This window comes from Leptonychotes weddellii, chromosome 11 (genome assembly GCF_054177405.1).
Source record: "Leptonychotes weddellii isolate Sample4059 chromosome 11, ASM5417740v2, whole genome shotgun sequence".
Taxonomy (NCBI): Eukaryota; Metazoa; Chordata; class Mammalia; order Carnivora; family Phocidae; genus Leptonychotes; species Leptonychotes weddellii.
In genome coordinates, this window is record NC_138379.1 from 76,617,432 (window position 1) to 76,635,577 (window position 18,146).

The 18,146-nt window shown below is 40.6% G+C and overlaps 1 protein-coding gene across 4 annotated transcripts in view; it reads left to right on the forward strand.

Moving 5' to 3' along the window:
• FEZ1 (fasciculation and elongation protein zeta 1) overlaps window positions 1–18,146 on the forward strand; it is a 44,475-nt gene that overhangs the window by 9,443 nt on the left and 16,886 nt on the right. For all 4 annotated transcript variants that reach the window (XM_081799159.1, XM_081799162.1, XM_081799161.1 and 1 more), the window contains exon 3: window positions 5,621–5,720. In XM_081799159.1, the coding sequence (XP_081655285.1) occupies window positions 5,621–5,720 (100 nt within the window). The remainder of the gene's footprint in view (window positions 1–5,620; window positions 5,721–18,146) is intronic.

The window sequence follows — 18,146 nt, forward strand, 5'->3', positions numbered from 1 at the left end:
ATAAAACAAAAGCTGTGGGGGCACCTGGGTGGCTCAGTTGGTTAAGCGTCTGCCTTCGGCTCAGGTCATGATCCCGGGGTCCTGGGATCGAGCCCCGCATCGGGCTCCCTGCTCGGCGGGAAGCCTGCTTCTCCCTCTGCCTCTGTCATTCCCCTGCTTGTGTTCTCTCTTGCTCTCTCTCTCTCTCTGACAAATAAATAAACAAAATCTTTAAAAAAAACCAACAAACAACAAAAGCTGTGAAATTCTTAGTCAAACTGACCTCCTTAAAGTTAGCACAAGTCATAAAGCGAGTGCAGTAATTCCCTTTAAAGTTTGGATTTCTTTCCTTCTCATGTGGAACTATTTGGCCAATAGGGAATTGGCTGAGATGTCAACTCTGATTTGTCAGGGCGTGGAAGTTTTAGATACTACAAGAGAGTCAAATTTGAATAGCTATTTCCTGGTTGTAAGTTTAGAAACTTCCAGAATCTATTCTTTGCACATGTGTGATCATCCTTTCCTTTGTCATAAGAGATTGAATATGGAGGCCAGAGACCCTTTAGAGACCTCAGCCCACCGCCTGCCTCACTGGGGTTGTGATAGGCCCTGGATGCAGGGGGGCCAAACATGTGAGAACAATCACAGTTCCCTGTTCTTTAGATAGAATTATTGGGTTAAAGGTGTTAAAAATAAAGTCTACACGGGGTTGCGCCTGTCTGGCTCAGTCGGAAGAGCATGAAACTATTGATCTTGGGGTTGTGAGTTCTAGCCCCACGCTGGGTGTAGAGATGACTTAAATAAGTAAAAACTTAAAATCAAATAAAATCCACACGGTAAATAAATACCCCGTAGTCAGCCATACTTGAAGGTGAAGACAAGTAAATACCAAATACTCAGGATAGGGAAAGCCGATGGATAACTGATTTTTAAGAAAGTTGTTTCTCTTCTCAGAGGTTGTTTCCCCAGAGGGCAGAGGTAGTATTGATTCCAGTTAAGTCCTTGAAAGAATCTAAAAAGTTGTTCAAAGCCATTACGTGCTAATAGTAATTCCTAAGTCTTAACTGCGAAACAAGTATTAACAAACTCACGTGAACACGCAGCCAAGTGTTGCTATCGGCTTGACTGGACACAAAACACTGGCTGAGGGCAGGAGCCAGCCTTGAGGGTATTAAGGAAAATGTTATCAAATTGGAATTCTAATAAGCGCTCTAGGCTAGCTCCCTGCCATATTGTCAAGAAAAGGTACAAAGAGGGAGGCATGCGCGTGTGTATGTGTGCGTGTGCGTGCGTGCGCGTGCGTGCGTGTGCGTGTGTGCGTGCGTGTGCGTGTGTGCGTGCGTGCGTGTGTGTGCGTGCGTGCGTGTGTGTGCATGCGTGCGCGTGTGTATGTGTGCGCGTGCGTGCGTGCGTGTGTGTGCGTGTGTTGGGGGCTGGGCAGGACTCACGGAGCCTTGATGGCCATGTTGCCAGTAGACCCAGATCTTTGTATTCGGGTCCTGTCACAACCCATCCTGCTCAGTCCGTTTGCTCTGCCAGTGTCTGTTTCCGAATCCCCAGCCCTGTATGGTGAAAGAGAGTTTAGTCCGTTCCATAGGCATCTAACTAAGCCCAGGCCATAAACCACGCACACGAAGAGCCTTTTCTGTCATTACAGGGACCGAGAGAGCAAACTGAATCGTGCATGCCATGGCAGCATGATGACAGGAATTGAGGCAACCTGTTTAATCTTGGCTCTTTGATAACAGATCTAGGAGGTAACATTCAGAGTCTCCCTTCCCCAAGATAAGAGTAAGTAGCGGGGTGCTTCTCAGGGAAGTAGAATTTCACGGTCCCCCTCAGGGTGCCTGTAAAAGGGAGTATATTCATTCCCAAGGCCCCTGCTGTGGGAGAACAGATAGCCTCTCTCGGGAAGAAAGCCCTTCCCATTCTCTTCCTCACAAAAGCTTTGTGTTTTTCCCTCCCACCACTGGCTCTTCGCTCCCGTGGCTGGCTGCCTGCCGGGAGTGTTCTGCCTTTGGCTTCCATTTAACCGTCGCTGGGGCAGGAGAGCTAGACCGGAAGCCCTCATGGCCCCCGCTGCCCCCACCGTTCCTCCTTTTGTAGGCCGATGAAAGCATCCTGTCCAAGGATAATGTAGTTAGAGATCTTTCACGCAGAGCCGGTTTCTGAACTGCTCTTCTAGCTTGTGATTGGGAACTTGGTATATTATTCTCATGCCCCTACCAGTGCCCATCATAAAATTATAAAGAATCGGAATGGTTATGTGGTTAGGAATATAGGCTCTGTAGCCATATTGCCCAGTTTCAAATCCCACCTCTGCAATTACTGGCTGTGTGAACTTAGACAAGTTAACGGACTTCTCTGTTTCAGTTTTTTTCTCCTTAGGATCTGCCTTATAGAGTTGTGAGGCATGAATGAATTGATCCACAGAAAGGTTTAGAAGAGTATCTGGCTTATGGTCAATGCCCATGAAGTGTTGGCTGCTAGTGTTGTTATTGTTACGTGGGCACTGAATGCGTGTGGGAGTGTGGGAAGGTATGCGAGCAATTACAGAGAGATAGAGTCACTCCATCTTAAAGGTTCTTTATGAACCTCAAAGGGGAAAGAGTACTTCAGAAAAGAAGAAGAAAATTCGGACAAAACAGGAAAGAATGAGGATGGTTTGAAATCCTGAGGAGACAAGTGTGTATGGAATCATCCCTAAAAATCTAGAATTAGAAGATGAAATCCAGAGCATGTCAGTGAAGGCTCACATGAGAAAAGTTGCCCCTCCCTACGTGATTTGACAGAGTCCCTACTTGTCATTTTAAGAATGCACACGGTTTCAAGGTCATTGGCAAGTGTGCAGTTCATTAAAGTTCCCAGCTTCTATCCAGCCTAGGAGAGGCACAAAAGGCTCCTGGCTATTTTGGGCTTTGCTGAATTTCATTTTCCCAGGCACTTGATGCAGGGACAAATCCGAAGGTCAATGCCCGCATGCTTGTTGTTGATTCTTGCAGCAGAGGATGTAACGCAGCGATGCAAGGAGGAGTGGTCCGCTGGCCTTCCCTGTGGGTGTGGTGCTTGGAGCTTTGTCTTGGAGACAGCAAATCATGTTTGCCTCTTGGCTTTAGAATGCTACTGAGACTTGGCGTTTAGCATTAGGCTGGATTAATGAAGCTCTAATGGTGCCTGATGGAGATTGGATTATCACCCATGTTTAAGAAGCAGACTCTGAAATCCTGCTGAATGGATGTCTAATGAACACTTGATGAGTCCTCTCAAAGTGCTTTCTTGTAATTGTAGGAAAATAACGAATAAGCGGATCACCCAAGCATGGCTATGAAATTGTGTTTTCTTGAGTTCCTTCAATGTGCTTCATGACCAATTGTATACCTTGCGCAACTACGAAAAATCTCTTTGCTTCTATGCCCATAAATCATATATCATTCTGGATTTTACATATGTTAAGAGCACTCCCCTGTCCAAATTTCAAGTGTCTGTGCTCTTGTCCATCCTGCACTTACCTTTTCAGCATCTTACCCTGGATTTTGTCATGTTTTGAATTTGATCCATATGTATACGTAGTTGCTTATTTTTAAATGGCTGTTTCTTTATATTAGTCAATCTAAATAAAGTTTACTTTCTTAGACCTTGTTTTCATAGGTATCGCTCATGTTTGACATGCGTAGGCACCTGAGGGAGATTGCATAGAGCCCTCATTTATCATTAGGTAATATTAACTCAAGCGTCACTGGCTACCTTGGATGGCATTATTTTAGGAATTTGGTTTACTGATTTACATTAATCTCTCAGTGTTGACTCATTTGTTTATTTTCCTGTGTGTGAGAGTTTGTGACTTTAGGTAATTTCCCCTAACCCCCAAGAACTCTTTCTGAGATAAGTGAATTAAATGACCTGAATTGTAGAAAAGGGTTTCTTATAATGCACATATCGGAATTTTTAAAAGAAATGTAATAAAGGGAGCCCCATCTTCCCTCACTAAAAACCAACTGTTAGAGGGTATTTTTTTTTTTAAAGCTTTTATTTGTTTATCTGACAGAGAGAGAGAGAACAAGTAGGCAGAGAGACAGGCAGAGGGAGAGGGAGAAGCAGGCTCCCAGCTGAGCAGGGAGCCCGATGCGGGGCTCGATCCCAGGACCCCGGGATCATGACCTGAGCTGAGGGCAGACACTTAACCGACTGAGCCACCCACGCACCCCTGTTAGAGGGTATTGATTGATTCCTTTCATATATTTCCCTTAGAGTGTCCACGACGGAGACTTATATTGCTAGAGGGCGGCATTGTGCCACCTGTGGGCTCAATAGAGCATTTTGGGTAATAAGTAAGCACAAATAGCATGGGCATTATCCTCTTAGCTACATTAGATGTCAAGGAGTTAATTCTTGACCATTTAGATTGCAGGCCTCTGAAATTGAAATGCATCTAAACTCTATGATGGCCCTGATCTTAATGAGATTCAGCCAGAAAATCTACCTTGATATCCACCTGCCTCTATCTATCTATCTATCTATCTATCTATCTATCTATCTATCTATCTATCTATCATGATCTTCCTCCTTCTCTCTCAATCTTCTTTGCCCATAGGAAAGGAAAGGAAACATGGGTATTTTTTTTTTTAAGATTTTATTTATTTATTTGACAGAGACAAAGCGAGAGAAGGAACACAAGCAGGGGGAGTGGAAGAGGGAGAAGCAGGCTTCCCACTGAGCAGGGAGCCCAATGTGGGATTCTATCCCAGGACCCTGGGATCATGACCTGAAGCCAAAGGCAGACGCTTAATGACTGAGCCACCCAGGCGCCTCCAACATGGGCATTTCTTTCTTTTTTCTTTTCTTTTTTTTTTTTTTAAAGATTTTGTTTATCTATTTGACACAGAGAGAGAGAGCACAAGCAGGGAAGCGGCAGGCAGAGAGAGAAGCAGACCCCCTGCTGAGCAGGGAGCCTGATGCGGGACCCGATCCCAGGACCCTGGGATCATGACCTGAGCTGAAGGCAGACGCTTAACCGACTAAGCCACCCAGGCGCCTCCAACATGGGCATTTCTTAGGTTCATGACACATGAACTATTTGGTTGAGGGGCAGATTTATTTTCAGGGGCAATTTATTTTTTGCCAGAGGTGATTTGACTGTAGACTCTACCATTTATATCTCAATGGTGAGAAAGCCCTCTTCTCTTAAGCAAACACCTTTCATGCTGAAGCCCCTGGCCAGGGTCCATTCACTTGGCTCTTTCTCTTCTGGTAGTGCCTCTAATTCCATTTCTTTTTTTTTTTTTTTTTAAAGATTTTTTATTTATTTATTTTGACAGAGAGAGACACAGCGAGAGAGGGAACACAAGCAGGGGGAGTGGGAGAGGGAGAAGCAGGCTTCCCGCCGAGCAGGGAGCCCGATGCAGGGCTCTATCCCAGGACCCTGGGATCATGACCTGAGCCGAAGGCAGACACTTAACGACTGAGCCACCCAGGCGCCCCTCTAATTCCATTTCTAAGCTGCTTTGCTCTTGCATGCTGGAAGGCAGATGATCTCAGCCTGGCACACACAGAAGCCTCTCTCCTCCACTGGCCCAGCTCTTCCTTCCTCCAGGCGGGGCCAGGCCACAGATGTGTGCTAATAAGAGCTTCTCTTTGTTTACAGGGTTTGGGATGCTCTGACAGAGAATTACATCCCTTCACTCTCAGAAGACTGGAGGGACCCAAACATGGAGGCTCTGAATGGCAACAGCTCTGATATTGAGGTACCTCTCTGGGGCCCCTTACTTAATAAGGCTTGAGAAGATGTGGATTCCAGTTAGAAAATCATTCAGTAATTCAACAGTCTTCCCCATTAGGTAATGAAGCTCAGCAACAGCTCTAAAACATTGCTGGGAAGGCAGGAGTTGTGGAGGAGGTGAAGAATAAGATGAGGGGACATCCAGTGTATATGAGGTGATCCAAATGGCTATCCGTAAAAAGTGTAAATGCAAATTACTCTGTGGTTGATCTGTGTCCTGCAACGTGCAAAATAGGGTGGTCTGAAGTAAGAGAGTAGGAGAGTGACCATAACAGGCTTCTCTTGTGTTCAAATAATAATGATTTAAAAAAAAAAATCAAGTTTTTCTATCTAAAATGAACTGTTCAGTACCACCAAAAACAAGATGGCAAATACTGATAGATTTGTGTCAAGGTCAAAGCCTGGCAAATGACCAAAGCTGGGGCCTAGACATTAGTGAGGTGGCCACTCAGTGGAGAGTGGCCAATGAGACGGTTATAGACTCAACCAAGAAGACGTTTATGCAGCTGAACCTGAGTCACATTCTGTGCTTACCGATGCCAAAGAAGAAAGTAGCCTAAAGGCTTCTGAATAAAGAGAATACTTGTTTTGAGTTGATTTGCATGGGCTGAGGAGTGACCTTTCAGAAGATCCAAATCGCCCTTCCTAGCTGAATCTACGTATAGAAAAGTAAAATCATTTAATAGCTCTGTCCTTCCTAAAAGCCGATTTCTACCTTGCTTGGTTTTCTAGTTTCAGCTGTATAGGAAATTTGACAATTTCTTATCAGGAAGGGCTGTTACGCCCTGTGGGCTCAGCAAATGAGGGAAAGGGAGGTGGATCTCATCTTCCTAGGTCCTCCAGAATTGAGTCCAAGTAAAAGAGCAAGAGACACATTTCCCTTACTGGGCGATATTTCTGCAGATCATTGCCCCAAATAGCACAGCAAAGAGATCAGCAGTTGGCTGATTTGTTGAAAAGGTGGCTGTACATCCTTAACTCGTTTAATAATTAGCAATCCAAAATTCTCAAAACCTCAAGGTTTCACTGATGGGGTAGGTAAGGTGGCGACTTTGACACTAGGAGATTTGGGACAAGCCTACTCAGTGTGGATCCAGGAGGCTGTGTCCCCAGTCCTGTTTTGGCTCCCGACTGCTTGTTTTCTCTTGAGATGCTAATGTATATCCTTACCCCAGATGCAAAGGACAAGGAGGCAACCATGGAATAAATCTAATTACTGAAATAAAATCAGGTCCATCATGGTGCAAAAGGCAGATTTTGCTTTGTTATCTCTTTGGCCACCTTTCCAACTCATTTTGTAGATTAAGCCAAAGGGTGTATAAGATAGCCTGCCCTTCATAAGTCTCTAATTTATCCTCATTTGCAGATTTCCCTCAAGAGGTTTAATATTTCAGGGCAAATTGAATGACCCTGAGAAGGATGATCTTGAGTTCCACTCCTTGTGAAATTTCTTCCATCCAACCCATGGGAAAATGACAGGGTAGCAAAAGTGGATGGATTAAGGCTGTTTTGTTTCATCTCCTTTATTATCGGGATTCATTACAGTAGAAGCTCTTTTAACTGACCTCAGTTTAAATGATTTGCTTGATTAACCAGCGCTCTGTATTCCTGTAAGAGAGCGGCCAACCCAGTGCCCTTGACTTGCTGAATGCACACAGCTGGTAGGGTTCTTTGAGCAAGCCCTCATAGTTCTTCTTCTACTTAAGTGGTTCATCGCCAAGAATCAGTTGTGTTTGTTCCCAAACCTCTTTATGCTTGTCCTTGTGACTCTAAGAAATGTAATCAAACATTATAGAAGCTGTTGGATTATGACAGCAAAGAGAGTCGTGTTTTGCTCTTTTAAATCAGAGTAACACATGTACATAGTCTTTTTCTTAAAAAATATTTTTTTATTTGTTTGAGATAGAGTGAGAGCGAGAGAGAACATGAACGTGGGCGGGGGGCTGGGAGGGGAAGGGATAGAGGGAGAGGGAGACGCAGGCTCTCCACTGAGCAGGGAGCCGATGCGGGGCTCAATCCCAGGACCCTGAGATCATGACCTGAGCTGAAGGCAGACGCTTAACCGACTGAACCACCCAGGCGCCCCACACATGTACCTAGTCTTAAAAGTCAAATAATACTTTAAAAATATTATAAGACCTAAAGCCTCCCCCCCTCCCTTGCCACCAGCAGCTCCTGAATTGTCTTTCCTTACTCCATAGAGGCAACCACTTTTATTTCTTTTGGCATATACCTCAAATTTTCTAAGTAACACATTTATATTGCTGTTCGCTTGATGATTCAAATCAACAGTTTGGGCTGTTATCTATTAACTTTATACTATAGAAGATAAGATTTAACGTTTTCACACCACCTCAAATATTCACACTTAGCCTTCCCCCTTCTAATAGAGGGTTGTCACCAATTTATAGTGAAATCAATATTAAATATATAAACTATCATAGCTATGTAAATACTATTTCTTACTGAATCATATAGTGTTGTATAAGAATATTTCTTATCTTATACAACCTTTTGTTTAACTTGGAGTAAAGAATTACCTTGTTTTTTATTTGTTTAATTTTCTCTATACCTATCTATCAATAGTTCAACCCCAAACTCTGAGTGAAATTTAAATCTCACAATATGGTTAAAAAAACCCCAGACATTCAGGGGTGCCTGGGTGGCTTAGTTGGTTGGACGTCTGCCTTCAGCTCAGGTAGTGATCTCAGGGTCCTGGGATGGAGCCCTGCGTCCTCATCAGGCTCCCTGCTCAGCGGGCAGTATGCTTCTCCCTCTGCGTCTGCCCCTCCCCCCACCTCCCTTGTGCTCTCTCTCTCTCTGTCAAATAAATAAATAAAATCTTTAAAAAAAAAATCAGACATTCTATCAATTCTTTTTTTTTTTTTTTTGTCTTGAAAACATCCAAATGAGTACCTCCATCTTTCTACTATAAACTACTCTGGTTGTATTCTAGATCTAGTGCACGGCTATTGTTGTGGGACTTTCCTTCACTTTCATCCCCGGGGTTCTTCCTGCCTGACTGCTGTATTTTTTTATCTTTCTGGGTATATTCCCTTGTTTTGGTGGGGAAAAAAACTCACTATATTCTTGAGAAAGGGTATAGAGGAATATGTTTTTTAGACTATACTAAAATGTCTTTATTTTCCTGTCATATACTTGATTGAGAGTTTGATTTGATAATTATTTTAGATTGCAAATTTTTTTTTACCTGGAATTCTGAAGGCATTGTTCTCTTATCTTCCAGCTTTCCCTTGCTGTTGAGAAGCCCTCAAATCCATTCTGATTCTCCTTTTATATGTGACTCTCTTTTGGTTCTTTCTGAAAGTGTTTAGGATCTTCTTTTTTCTTTCTCATTTGAAATTTTCCATTGATGTGCCTTATAGTGAGATTTCCCCCCCACCCCCATTCATTCTGCATTATACTTCATGGGCCCTTTCAGCCTGGAAGCTCATGACTAAATTGTGGCATGTTTTCTTGTGTTATTTCTCTGAAGATGAATTATTTCTGTTTTCTGCCTCAATTGAGATGATTATGTATGGAGTTCTCTCCTTTATGATGTTAATGGGATAAATGACATGAATTGATTCTCAAATATTAAGTCAACCTTGCATTATTGAGATAAACCCAACTTGGTCGTGGTGTATTATTCTTTTCTTTTATTTCATTGTGTGGTTTTCTTTTTTTTCTCATAGCTTTACTGAAGGATAATTGGCATACAATAAATGGCACATTTTAAAGTTTTCAATTTGATAAGTTTTGACATATGTATACATCCGTGAAACTATCACCACAATCAAGATACCAAGCATATCCATTAACCGCTCCCTTTCACCCCCGAATCTCCAGGCAACTCATTTCTGTCACTATAGGTTAGTTTGCGTTTTCTAGAATTTTGTATAAATGGAATCATGCAGCAGGTACTCTTTTTTTTTTTGGTCTGGCTTTTAAAAATTCAGTATAATTATTTAGATATTCATCCATATTTTGCTTATATCAACAGTTCACTCCTTTTTATTGCTGAGGGGTGTTCCATTATAGAGATATACCATAATTGGATTATTCATTCACCTGTTGATGAATATTTGGGTTGTTTGTGAATATTGTAAATAAAGCTATTATGGATATTCTTGCCTAAGTCTGTTTGTAGACCTATGTCTCCATTTCTCTTGGGTAAAAAAAACCTATGAGTGGAATGTTGGGGTCTTATGGTAAATGTATGACATTTTTAAGAATCTGCCAAACTGTTTTCCAATTTGAGAACTCCAGTTAGTCCACATCCTCACCAACACCTGTTATGGACAGCCTTTAACATTTTAGACATTGGAGTAGGTATATAGAGTACCTTATTTTGGTTAAATTTGCACTTCCTTAGTAACATGATATTGAACATCTTTTCATGTGCTTAGTTATAATCTGTGTATCTTCTTCAGTGAATCCTTTGCCCACTGTGTATTCTTGTTAAGTTGCTATTGTCCCTTATATTAAAAGATAAAATAGGCATACTAAAATTTTAAGAGTTTATTTAAGTAAGATCAAATTGGACAGCCCCAAACCCAAAGTGCTTAGGAGTGCTCCACCAACGGGAACTAGAGGAACAACTTTTATATACAAAAGGTGGAAGCAAAGGAAGAAAATTATTTGATTGGCTATAGCTTAAATAGTTGTATTATTTGGGAAAGCCTAGTTGGCTGTTTGTGAATGGTTGTTCTTTGATTTGAATTCTTACCCTTGAGGCATTAGAGGCTTAGGTTTTGGTTTGCTTGGTAGGCTATTAAGGCATTAAAACCACCTCAGTCTAATGGCTTCCTTGTTTAATTAACACATACATTCTAGATATAGTCCTTTGTCTGATATATGTTTTTTTTTTTTAAAGATTTTATTTATTTATTTGACAGAGAGAGACACAGCAAGAGAGGGAACACAGCAGGGGGAGTGGGAGAGGGAGAAGCAGGCTCCCCGCGGAGCAGGGAGCCCGATGTGGGGCTCGATTCCAGGACCCTGGGATCATGACCTGAGCCGAAGGCAGACGCTTAACGACTGAGCCACCCAGGCGCCCCTGTCTGATATATGTTTTATGCACATCTTTTTGTCTATGGATTGCCTTTTAACTTTTTTAACCTATTTTGAAGGTCAAGTGTTTTTTAAATGTGATGAAGCCCAATTTGTTGCTTTTTTCTTTTTATAGTTTGTGCTTTGTGTGCGGTATTTAAGTAGTCATTCATTTTTTTTATAAGTCTTCTAGAAGTTGTATAGTTTTAGCTCGTCTGTGGCTTATGATTCATTTCAAGTTAGTTTCTGTATGTGGTGTAAGGTAAGGGTCAAAGTTCATTTTTGTGTGTGTGTGTGTGTGTGTGTGTCTATCCAATTGTTCTGGTACTATTAATTGGAAATACTGTTCTTTCCCTATTAAATTGTCTTGGCACCTTTGTCGAAAATCAATTGACCATGTATGTGTGGATCTATTTCTGAATTCTTTATTCTGTTTCATTGATGTATGTCTATCTCTATGCCAATACCATGCTGTCTTCATTACTATAGCTTTGTGATAAGTCTTGACATAAAGTAGTACAGCTACTGACCCTTGAACAACATGGGTTGAAACTGTGTGAGCCCACTTACACGTGGATATTTTGGGGGAAAAACAGTGCTGTACTATAAATGTGTTTTCTCTTCCTTATGATTTTCTTCATAACATTTTTTTCTCTCAAGCTTACTTTATTGTAAGAATACAGTATATAATACATATAAAATACCAAATATGCGTTAATCAGCAGTCTGTACTATCAGTAAGGTTTCTGTCAACTTAACCAGTAGTTAAGTTTTGGTGGAGTCAGAAGTTATATGTGGATTTTTGACAGTGCCGGGCATCCGCACCCCGAGGGTCATTGTTCGAGGGTCAACTGTATACGTCTTTCAACTTTGTTCTTTTTTTTTTGAAGTTGTTTTGGCTATTTTTGGTCCTTTGCATTTCCATATAAATTTTGGAATCAGCTAATTAATTCCTCTAAGTTGCTGGAAATTCGACTTGTGATGTGTTAAATCCATAGATCAATTTGTATGTTAATGTGGTGAATTACACGAATTGATTTTCAAATATTAAACCAACCTTTCATTCTTAAGATAAACCCCACTTAGTCATGATATAGTATCCATTTTATATAATGTGGGATTTGATTTGCTAATATTTTATTAAAGATTTTTGTGTCTCTGTTCACAAGGAATCTTTTTCTGTAATTTTCTTGTAATGTCACAACATGAATTGGGAATTTTTCTTTCTCTAGTTTCTGAAAGAGTTTGTCTTAGATTCACATTATTTCTCCCTTACATGTTTGGTAGACTACACCAGCGAAACCATCTGGACCAGGGGTTTTCTCTGTGGAAGGTTTTTGATGACGCATTCAATTTCTTAAATAAATATAGGGGTGTTCAGATTTTCTGTTTCTTCCTTCAGTTGATCATGGTAAATAGTGTTTTTCAGGGAATTTTTTCATTTAATCTAAGTAATTGAAGTATTGACCTTCTGTTCCTCCAGTTGATTTTGGTAGTGTTTTTCAGGAAATTTTTTCATGTAATCTAATTAATTGAAGTATTGACCACAAAGTTGTTTATGATATGCTCTTATTATTTTAATGTTAGTAAGATCTACAGATCTTACTATAGTGATACTCTCCTTTTTATTTCTGATCTGCTAATTTGTGTTTTCTTCTCCTTCTCTCCCTCTACTTCCCCTCTTCTCTCTTCAGTCTAGTTATGGGTTTATCACTTTTTTTTGTGGGGGGGGTTATCACTTTTATTAATCTCTCCAGAGAACCCTCTTGGTTTCTTTTTTTCCTCTGTTGTTTGTTCATTTTCTAATCTGTTGATTTCTTTCCTTAACTTTATTATTTCCTTCCTTATACTTACTAGGTCTTACTAAGCCTTTTAAGGTGGGAGCTTAGATCAGATTTTAAACTTTAAAAATAATTGTCTTAGTCCACCCAGGCTGCTATAACAAAATACTACAGACAGGGTGGCTTATAAACAACAGAAATTTATTTCTCACAGTTAAGAAGCCTGGACATCCAAGATCAGGGTGCCAGCATGATTAGGTTCTGGAAAAGGTGCTCTTCTGGCTTGCAGACTGCCAATTTCTGGCTGTGTTCTTACATGGTACAAGGAATCTCAGGAGCTCTGTGGAGCCTCTTTTATAAAGTACCAATCCCATTCATGAGGGCTCTACCTTTATGACCTAAGCAAATCCCTGAGGCCCCACCTCTTAATACCATCACGTTGGGCATTAAGATATCAACAAATGAATTTTGGGAGGACACAAACATTCAGACCAGCAACAACATTAAGCACCTTAAAATAATAAAATTTCCTTTAAGCATTACTTTACCTGAATCCCACAATTTTAAGATGGTATGTTTTTACTAACCTCAGTTTGAAATATTTTCTAATTTCTCTTGTAATTTCTTCTTTGACCTATGGGTTATTTAGGTGTATGTTACCTAATTTCAAAATGTTTGGGGCTTTTATAGTTATCATTTGTATTGATTTCTGATTTAATCTTATCAGAGAACACAATCTGAACAAATTCAATCTTTTAAAATATATTGGGATTGATATATAGCCCAGCATATGTTGTATCTTAGGAATGCATTATGTGCCATTGAAAAGCATGTATAATCTGTAATTATTGGTTGTAATGTTCTGTAAAGGTCAACTAGATTAAGTTGGTTTATAGTATTGTTGCGTTCTTCTAGCTCTTAACTGATTTTTTTGTCTGTTTATCCATTACAATTTATTTTTTTGTTTTAAGTTTTATTATTGAAGTATAGTTGATGCACAATGTTAAATTAATTCCCTTTTCAGGTGCACAACATAGTGAGTTGACAATTCTATACATTATGCAATGCTTAACCATGATAAGTGTAGTTACCATCTGTCGTCAAACAATATTATTACAATATTATCGACTATATTCCCTTTGCTATACTTTAAATCTCCATGATTGATTGATTGATTAATTTTAAGTAAGCTCTACACCCAACATGGGGCTTGAACTCACGACCCTGAGATCAAGAGTCACATGCTGTACCAACTGAACCAGCCAGGCGCCCCTTGATTTATTTATTTTATAACTGGAAGTTTGTACCTCTTAACCCTCTTCAGTTATTTTGCCCATGCCTCTCCCCACCACCCTTCCCTCTGGCAATCACTAGTTTGCTCTCTGTATTTATAAGTATTTCTATTTTTGTTTGTTTTGTCTTTTAGATTACACATATACGTGAAATCATGGTATTTGCCTTTCTCTGTCTGGTTTATTTCACTTAGCATAATACCCTCTGGGTCCATTCATGGTGTCACAAATGGCAAAATCTCATTCTTTTTTATGGTTGAATAATATTCCATTATATATAGATATATGTGTCACATCTTCTTTATCCATTCATCTATCAATGGACACTTGGGCTGCTTTCATATCTTGGCTATTGTAAATAATGCTGCAATAAATGTAGGCGTGCATATTTTTTTTTGAATTAATGTTTTCATTTTCTTTGGGTAAATACCCGGTAGTGTAATTACTAGATTGTATCATGTTTCTATCAATCCTTTTACTTTTCACCTGTGTCTTTGTTTATTTTTTCTAAGATTTTTAAAATTTATTTATTTGACAGAGAGAGACACAGCGAGAGAGGGAACACAAGCAGGGGGAGTGGGAGAGGGAGAAGCAGGCTTCCCGCTGAGCAGGGAGCCCAGTGCGGGGCTCAATCCCAGGACCCTGGGATCATGACCTGAGCGAAGGCAGATGATTAATGACTGAGCCACCCAGGCACGCCTGTCTTTATGTTTAATGTGTGTCTTTTATAGATTGCATACAGTTAAATCTTTTATGTTTAGTCTGACAATGATGATCTATGCTTTTTGTTTATTGAGTTTAGTTCATCTGCATAGTATTCAGTTCATTAGCATTTAAAGTAACTTTAATAATTTGTGTTTAGGGGTATGATCTTGCATTTCTATTTGTCCTATCTGGGTTTTTTGTTGTTGTTGTTCCTCTGTCCCAACTTCCTTGCCTTCTTTTGTGTTAATCAAATTTTCTTGGTATTCCATTTTCTTTCTTCCATTGGATTTTATTATTTTTATTTTTTAAAGATTTTGTTTATTTATTTGACAGAGAGAGAGAGCAAGCACAAGCAGGGGGAGTGGCAGGGCAGAGGGAGAGGGAGAAGCAGATTCCCCACAGAGCAGGGAGCCCAACGTGGGGCCCAATCCCGCGACCCTGGGATCATGACTTGAGTCCATGGCAGACACTTAACAGACTGAACCACCCAGGCACTCCCTCTTCCATTGGATTTTAGCTATACCTCTTTGTGTGCTTGTTTTTTGCTTGTTTTCTTTTCGTTTTTTACCGACTGCTCTAAGGATTACACTCTGCATTATTAAGTTATCATAGTCTATTTAGGATTCATATTATGCTACTTCACATAAAACGTAAAACACTTTCAACAGTGTAAGTGTATTCCTGTCATCCTTTGTGCTATTGTTGTCATATAATTTACATCAATCCACATTCGTACCCCACAACACAAATTATTATTTTTGCTCTAGACAGTTAGTTGTCTTTTAAAGAAATTAGGAGAAGGAAAAAACATAATTTTTTTATATTTACCATTTCTGGTGTTATTTATTTCTTCCTGTAAATCTGATTTTTAAGCATTTTTTTTCAGGCCAAAAAACTTTCTATAATATTTCTTATAGTGTTAGTTCACAGGTGACAGATTCTCAGCTTTCATTTATTTCATGTTTTCCCTTCTTTCAATGATCACAGCCTTGCACTGTCTGTGCCCAGTGCCTCAAAACAATCAGCTCTTAGATTTATAGTTGTATGTGGCAGGGAAAGTCCAGTACTAGCTACTCTTTTGTGGCTGAAAGAGGCCATCTCTTCTGTTCTTGCTTTTTGGAATTCCTTTATTCAAGTGTTGGACTTAAACTGATCTTTTGCTTTTTCTCCCCTCCCATTCTCTATCTACTTATTTTCTTTTACTCTCTAGGTGATTTTCCCAGCCTTATCTTCAACTCTTCTACTGAAAATATAAATTTTGCTACCATAATTTTGATTTCTAAGAGCTCTTTCTTGTTGTTTTTTAAAATTAATTCTACTAAACAGGCCATGTTTCAAGGAAGCAATGTTTTCTTGGTATCCCTCTGAGTGCAGTAATGATAGGAAGGAGTCTCTCCTGCCCTCTGTATAGCTTTTGATTTACCTTTCCTATGTATTTGTTTTAGTCCCTGTTTTTCATGTCGGGAATTGTCTGCAAATGTTTGACAATCCTTGGGCATATTTAAAAGTGAGGCTAGACTCACAGAGATCTTTCTGTGGGGACAGGGCTTGTCTCCTACTGCCCCCCACTGTAATGATCAGTAAGGACCTGGTCATTTTGTTAGGAGACCCCAAATATTGGCATGTATCTGTACGTCTTTTATTTGCACAGTGAAACAGAAATGTATTGACCACTAGGTGGAGTCCTCCAGTGTTTTGCTTGAGGAGGATAAGTTTGACTGCCAGCATCCTTGGAGCCTAAGCAGGGCAGGAGGCTGAGGGTCTCTGGTGAGTGGGTAGACTTTCACTTAATCCCTCTGTTTTCGGCAAGATCCCTCACCCCTGCTTTCAGGTGGGCTGGTGTCTCTTAGGTCCAAGTCCTCCTTCGCTCAACCTTTCCAAAGTGAAACCTCCACCTCTTTTCATGGTGAGAGGGTAGTAGTTGTCTTTCTTCATGGGAGAGGAGAAGAGACTTGGGGTCTCACTGCTCCTATGAAGAATCCTGGCAGATCCTTCCTTTTGCAGCCCCACCTCCCAGTGCCCCCGAAGTCTCCAATTCTAGAGTCTTTCAGCATTTTGGGGGTGAAAACACATACTTTGGGAAGGTTTCTCCCATAGGGCTTAACCCTCTAGCCTGCTAGCTCAGCATCTGCTTTCTAGCATCTTGTTCGCTGTTGTCTTTCCTTGGGTTTGTTTTGTCCTTGCAGGATATTCTCTTTCGGTCCTTTTGCTCTCACTTTAGTAGGGTTTCAGAAGGAAGAGGAGATAAATGTATGCTCAGTCACCTATGTATTTTCCTTCTGCTGTTAAAAAAATGGAGGGCACCTGGGTGGCTCAGTTGGTTAAGAGTCTCCCTCCGGTTCAGGTCATGATCCCAGGGTCCTGGGATCGAGTCCCGCATCCAGCTCCAGGCTTCTCCCTCTCCCTGTGTGCTCTCCCTCTCTCTCTTTCTTGCTCTTGCTGTCTCTCAGATAAATAAATAAAATCTTTTTAAAAAGATAGAAACGGGGCCCATTTAAAAAAGGGTGTTCTGTTGTGGATGGTAGAAGGCAGTGTGGAACCTCTATTCAAAGGCCCATCATGGAGAAAAAGGCATTGACCTTACATTAGGAGCTTGGGGGAAAAATCAGTATATTCTTTTATTTTTAGGTCAAAATAATATGCTCAAGCTATGTAGTATTATTATTTACAACTCTCCACATTTATTGGGTTTTTCAATTAATCAATATTCTGTTCCTGACTTATATAAAAGATAGTCTCTTTTATCCCTGCAACTGTAATTAATAGCAGATGGTGGTTGTCTTGGACAAGAGGAAAAAAAGTCCAGGACAGTGAGTTCAACGCTTCTGTTTTCCAGGTCACTGAGCAGCTAAGTTGTCTGTGGAGGTGGACTGACTGTAGGAGGGGATAGTGCAACCATTCCTCCCTCTTTCATTTGTTCATTAAGTCTTTCACGAAACGTCTGTTGTCTACATGCTGTTTGCTGTGCTCTGGTGCGTCTCCCTGTGGGGATTCAGAGGCGCTGACTTAACCCCACACAGATGTTTCCTGGTTGTTCACAAGCATGGAGGGATATTGTTGTCCTTTCCTCGGGCTGGGTGCATGTCGTGGATTTTTTTTTTTTTTTAACTTGTTGACTGAAGGTGAAAATGGATCTTCGTTCTCTTAATTTTGGTCAGGAAGGCAACCACCTATGTGGAACAATTGTGATAAGGGGAGGGAAATACAATGGGGTAGAGACTCCCTTTCTCGTGAATAGAATCATCTGGATTGCTCTGACAAGAGACGCTGGTTAATAGTCACTTTCGAACACAAGGACTCAGTGTCATTTTAGTCCTCACTCAGACTGCTGTTCCGCAAGATTTAGCAGCATGGTAGGCCCCAGGGAAGGTTCCCTCACTTATTGCCAAACTTTAAGCGACCACATCACAGCCTTAAAGGCACACCCTTTAGGGAAAGCAGAAGGCAGAAACAGCTTGCCGAGGAGGATGGCCAGACCTGTTCTGGCTCTTGGTCTTCTTTCCTCCGTTCAGGAAAGAAGTCACTTGGAAGGATGATTTTTCTTGGAAGAGTCATAGTCCA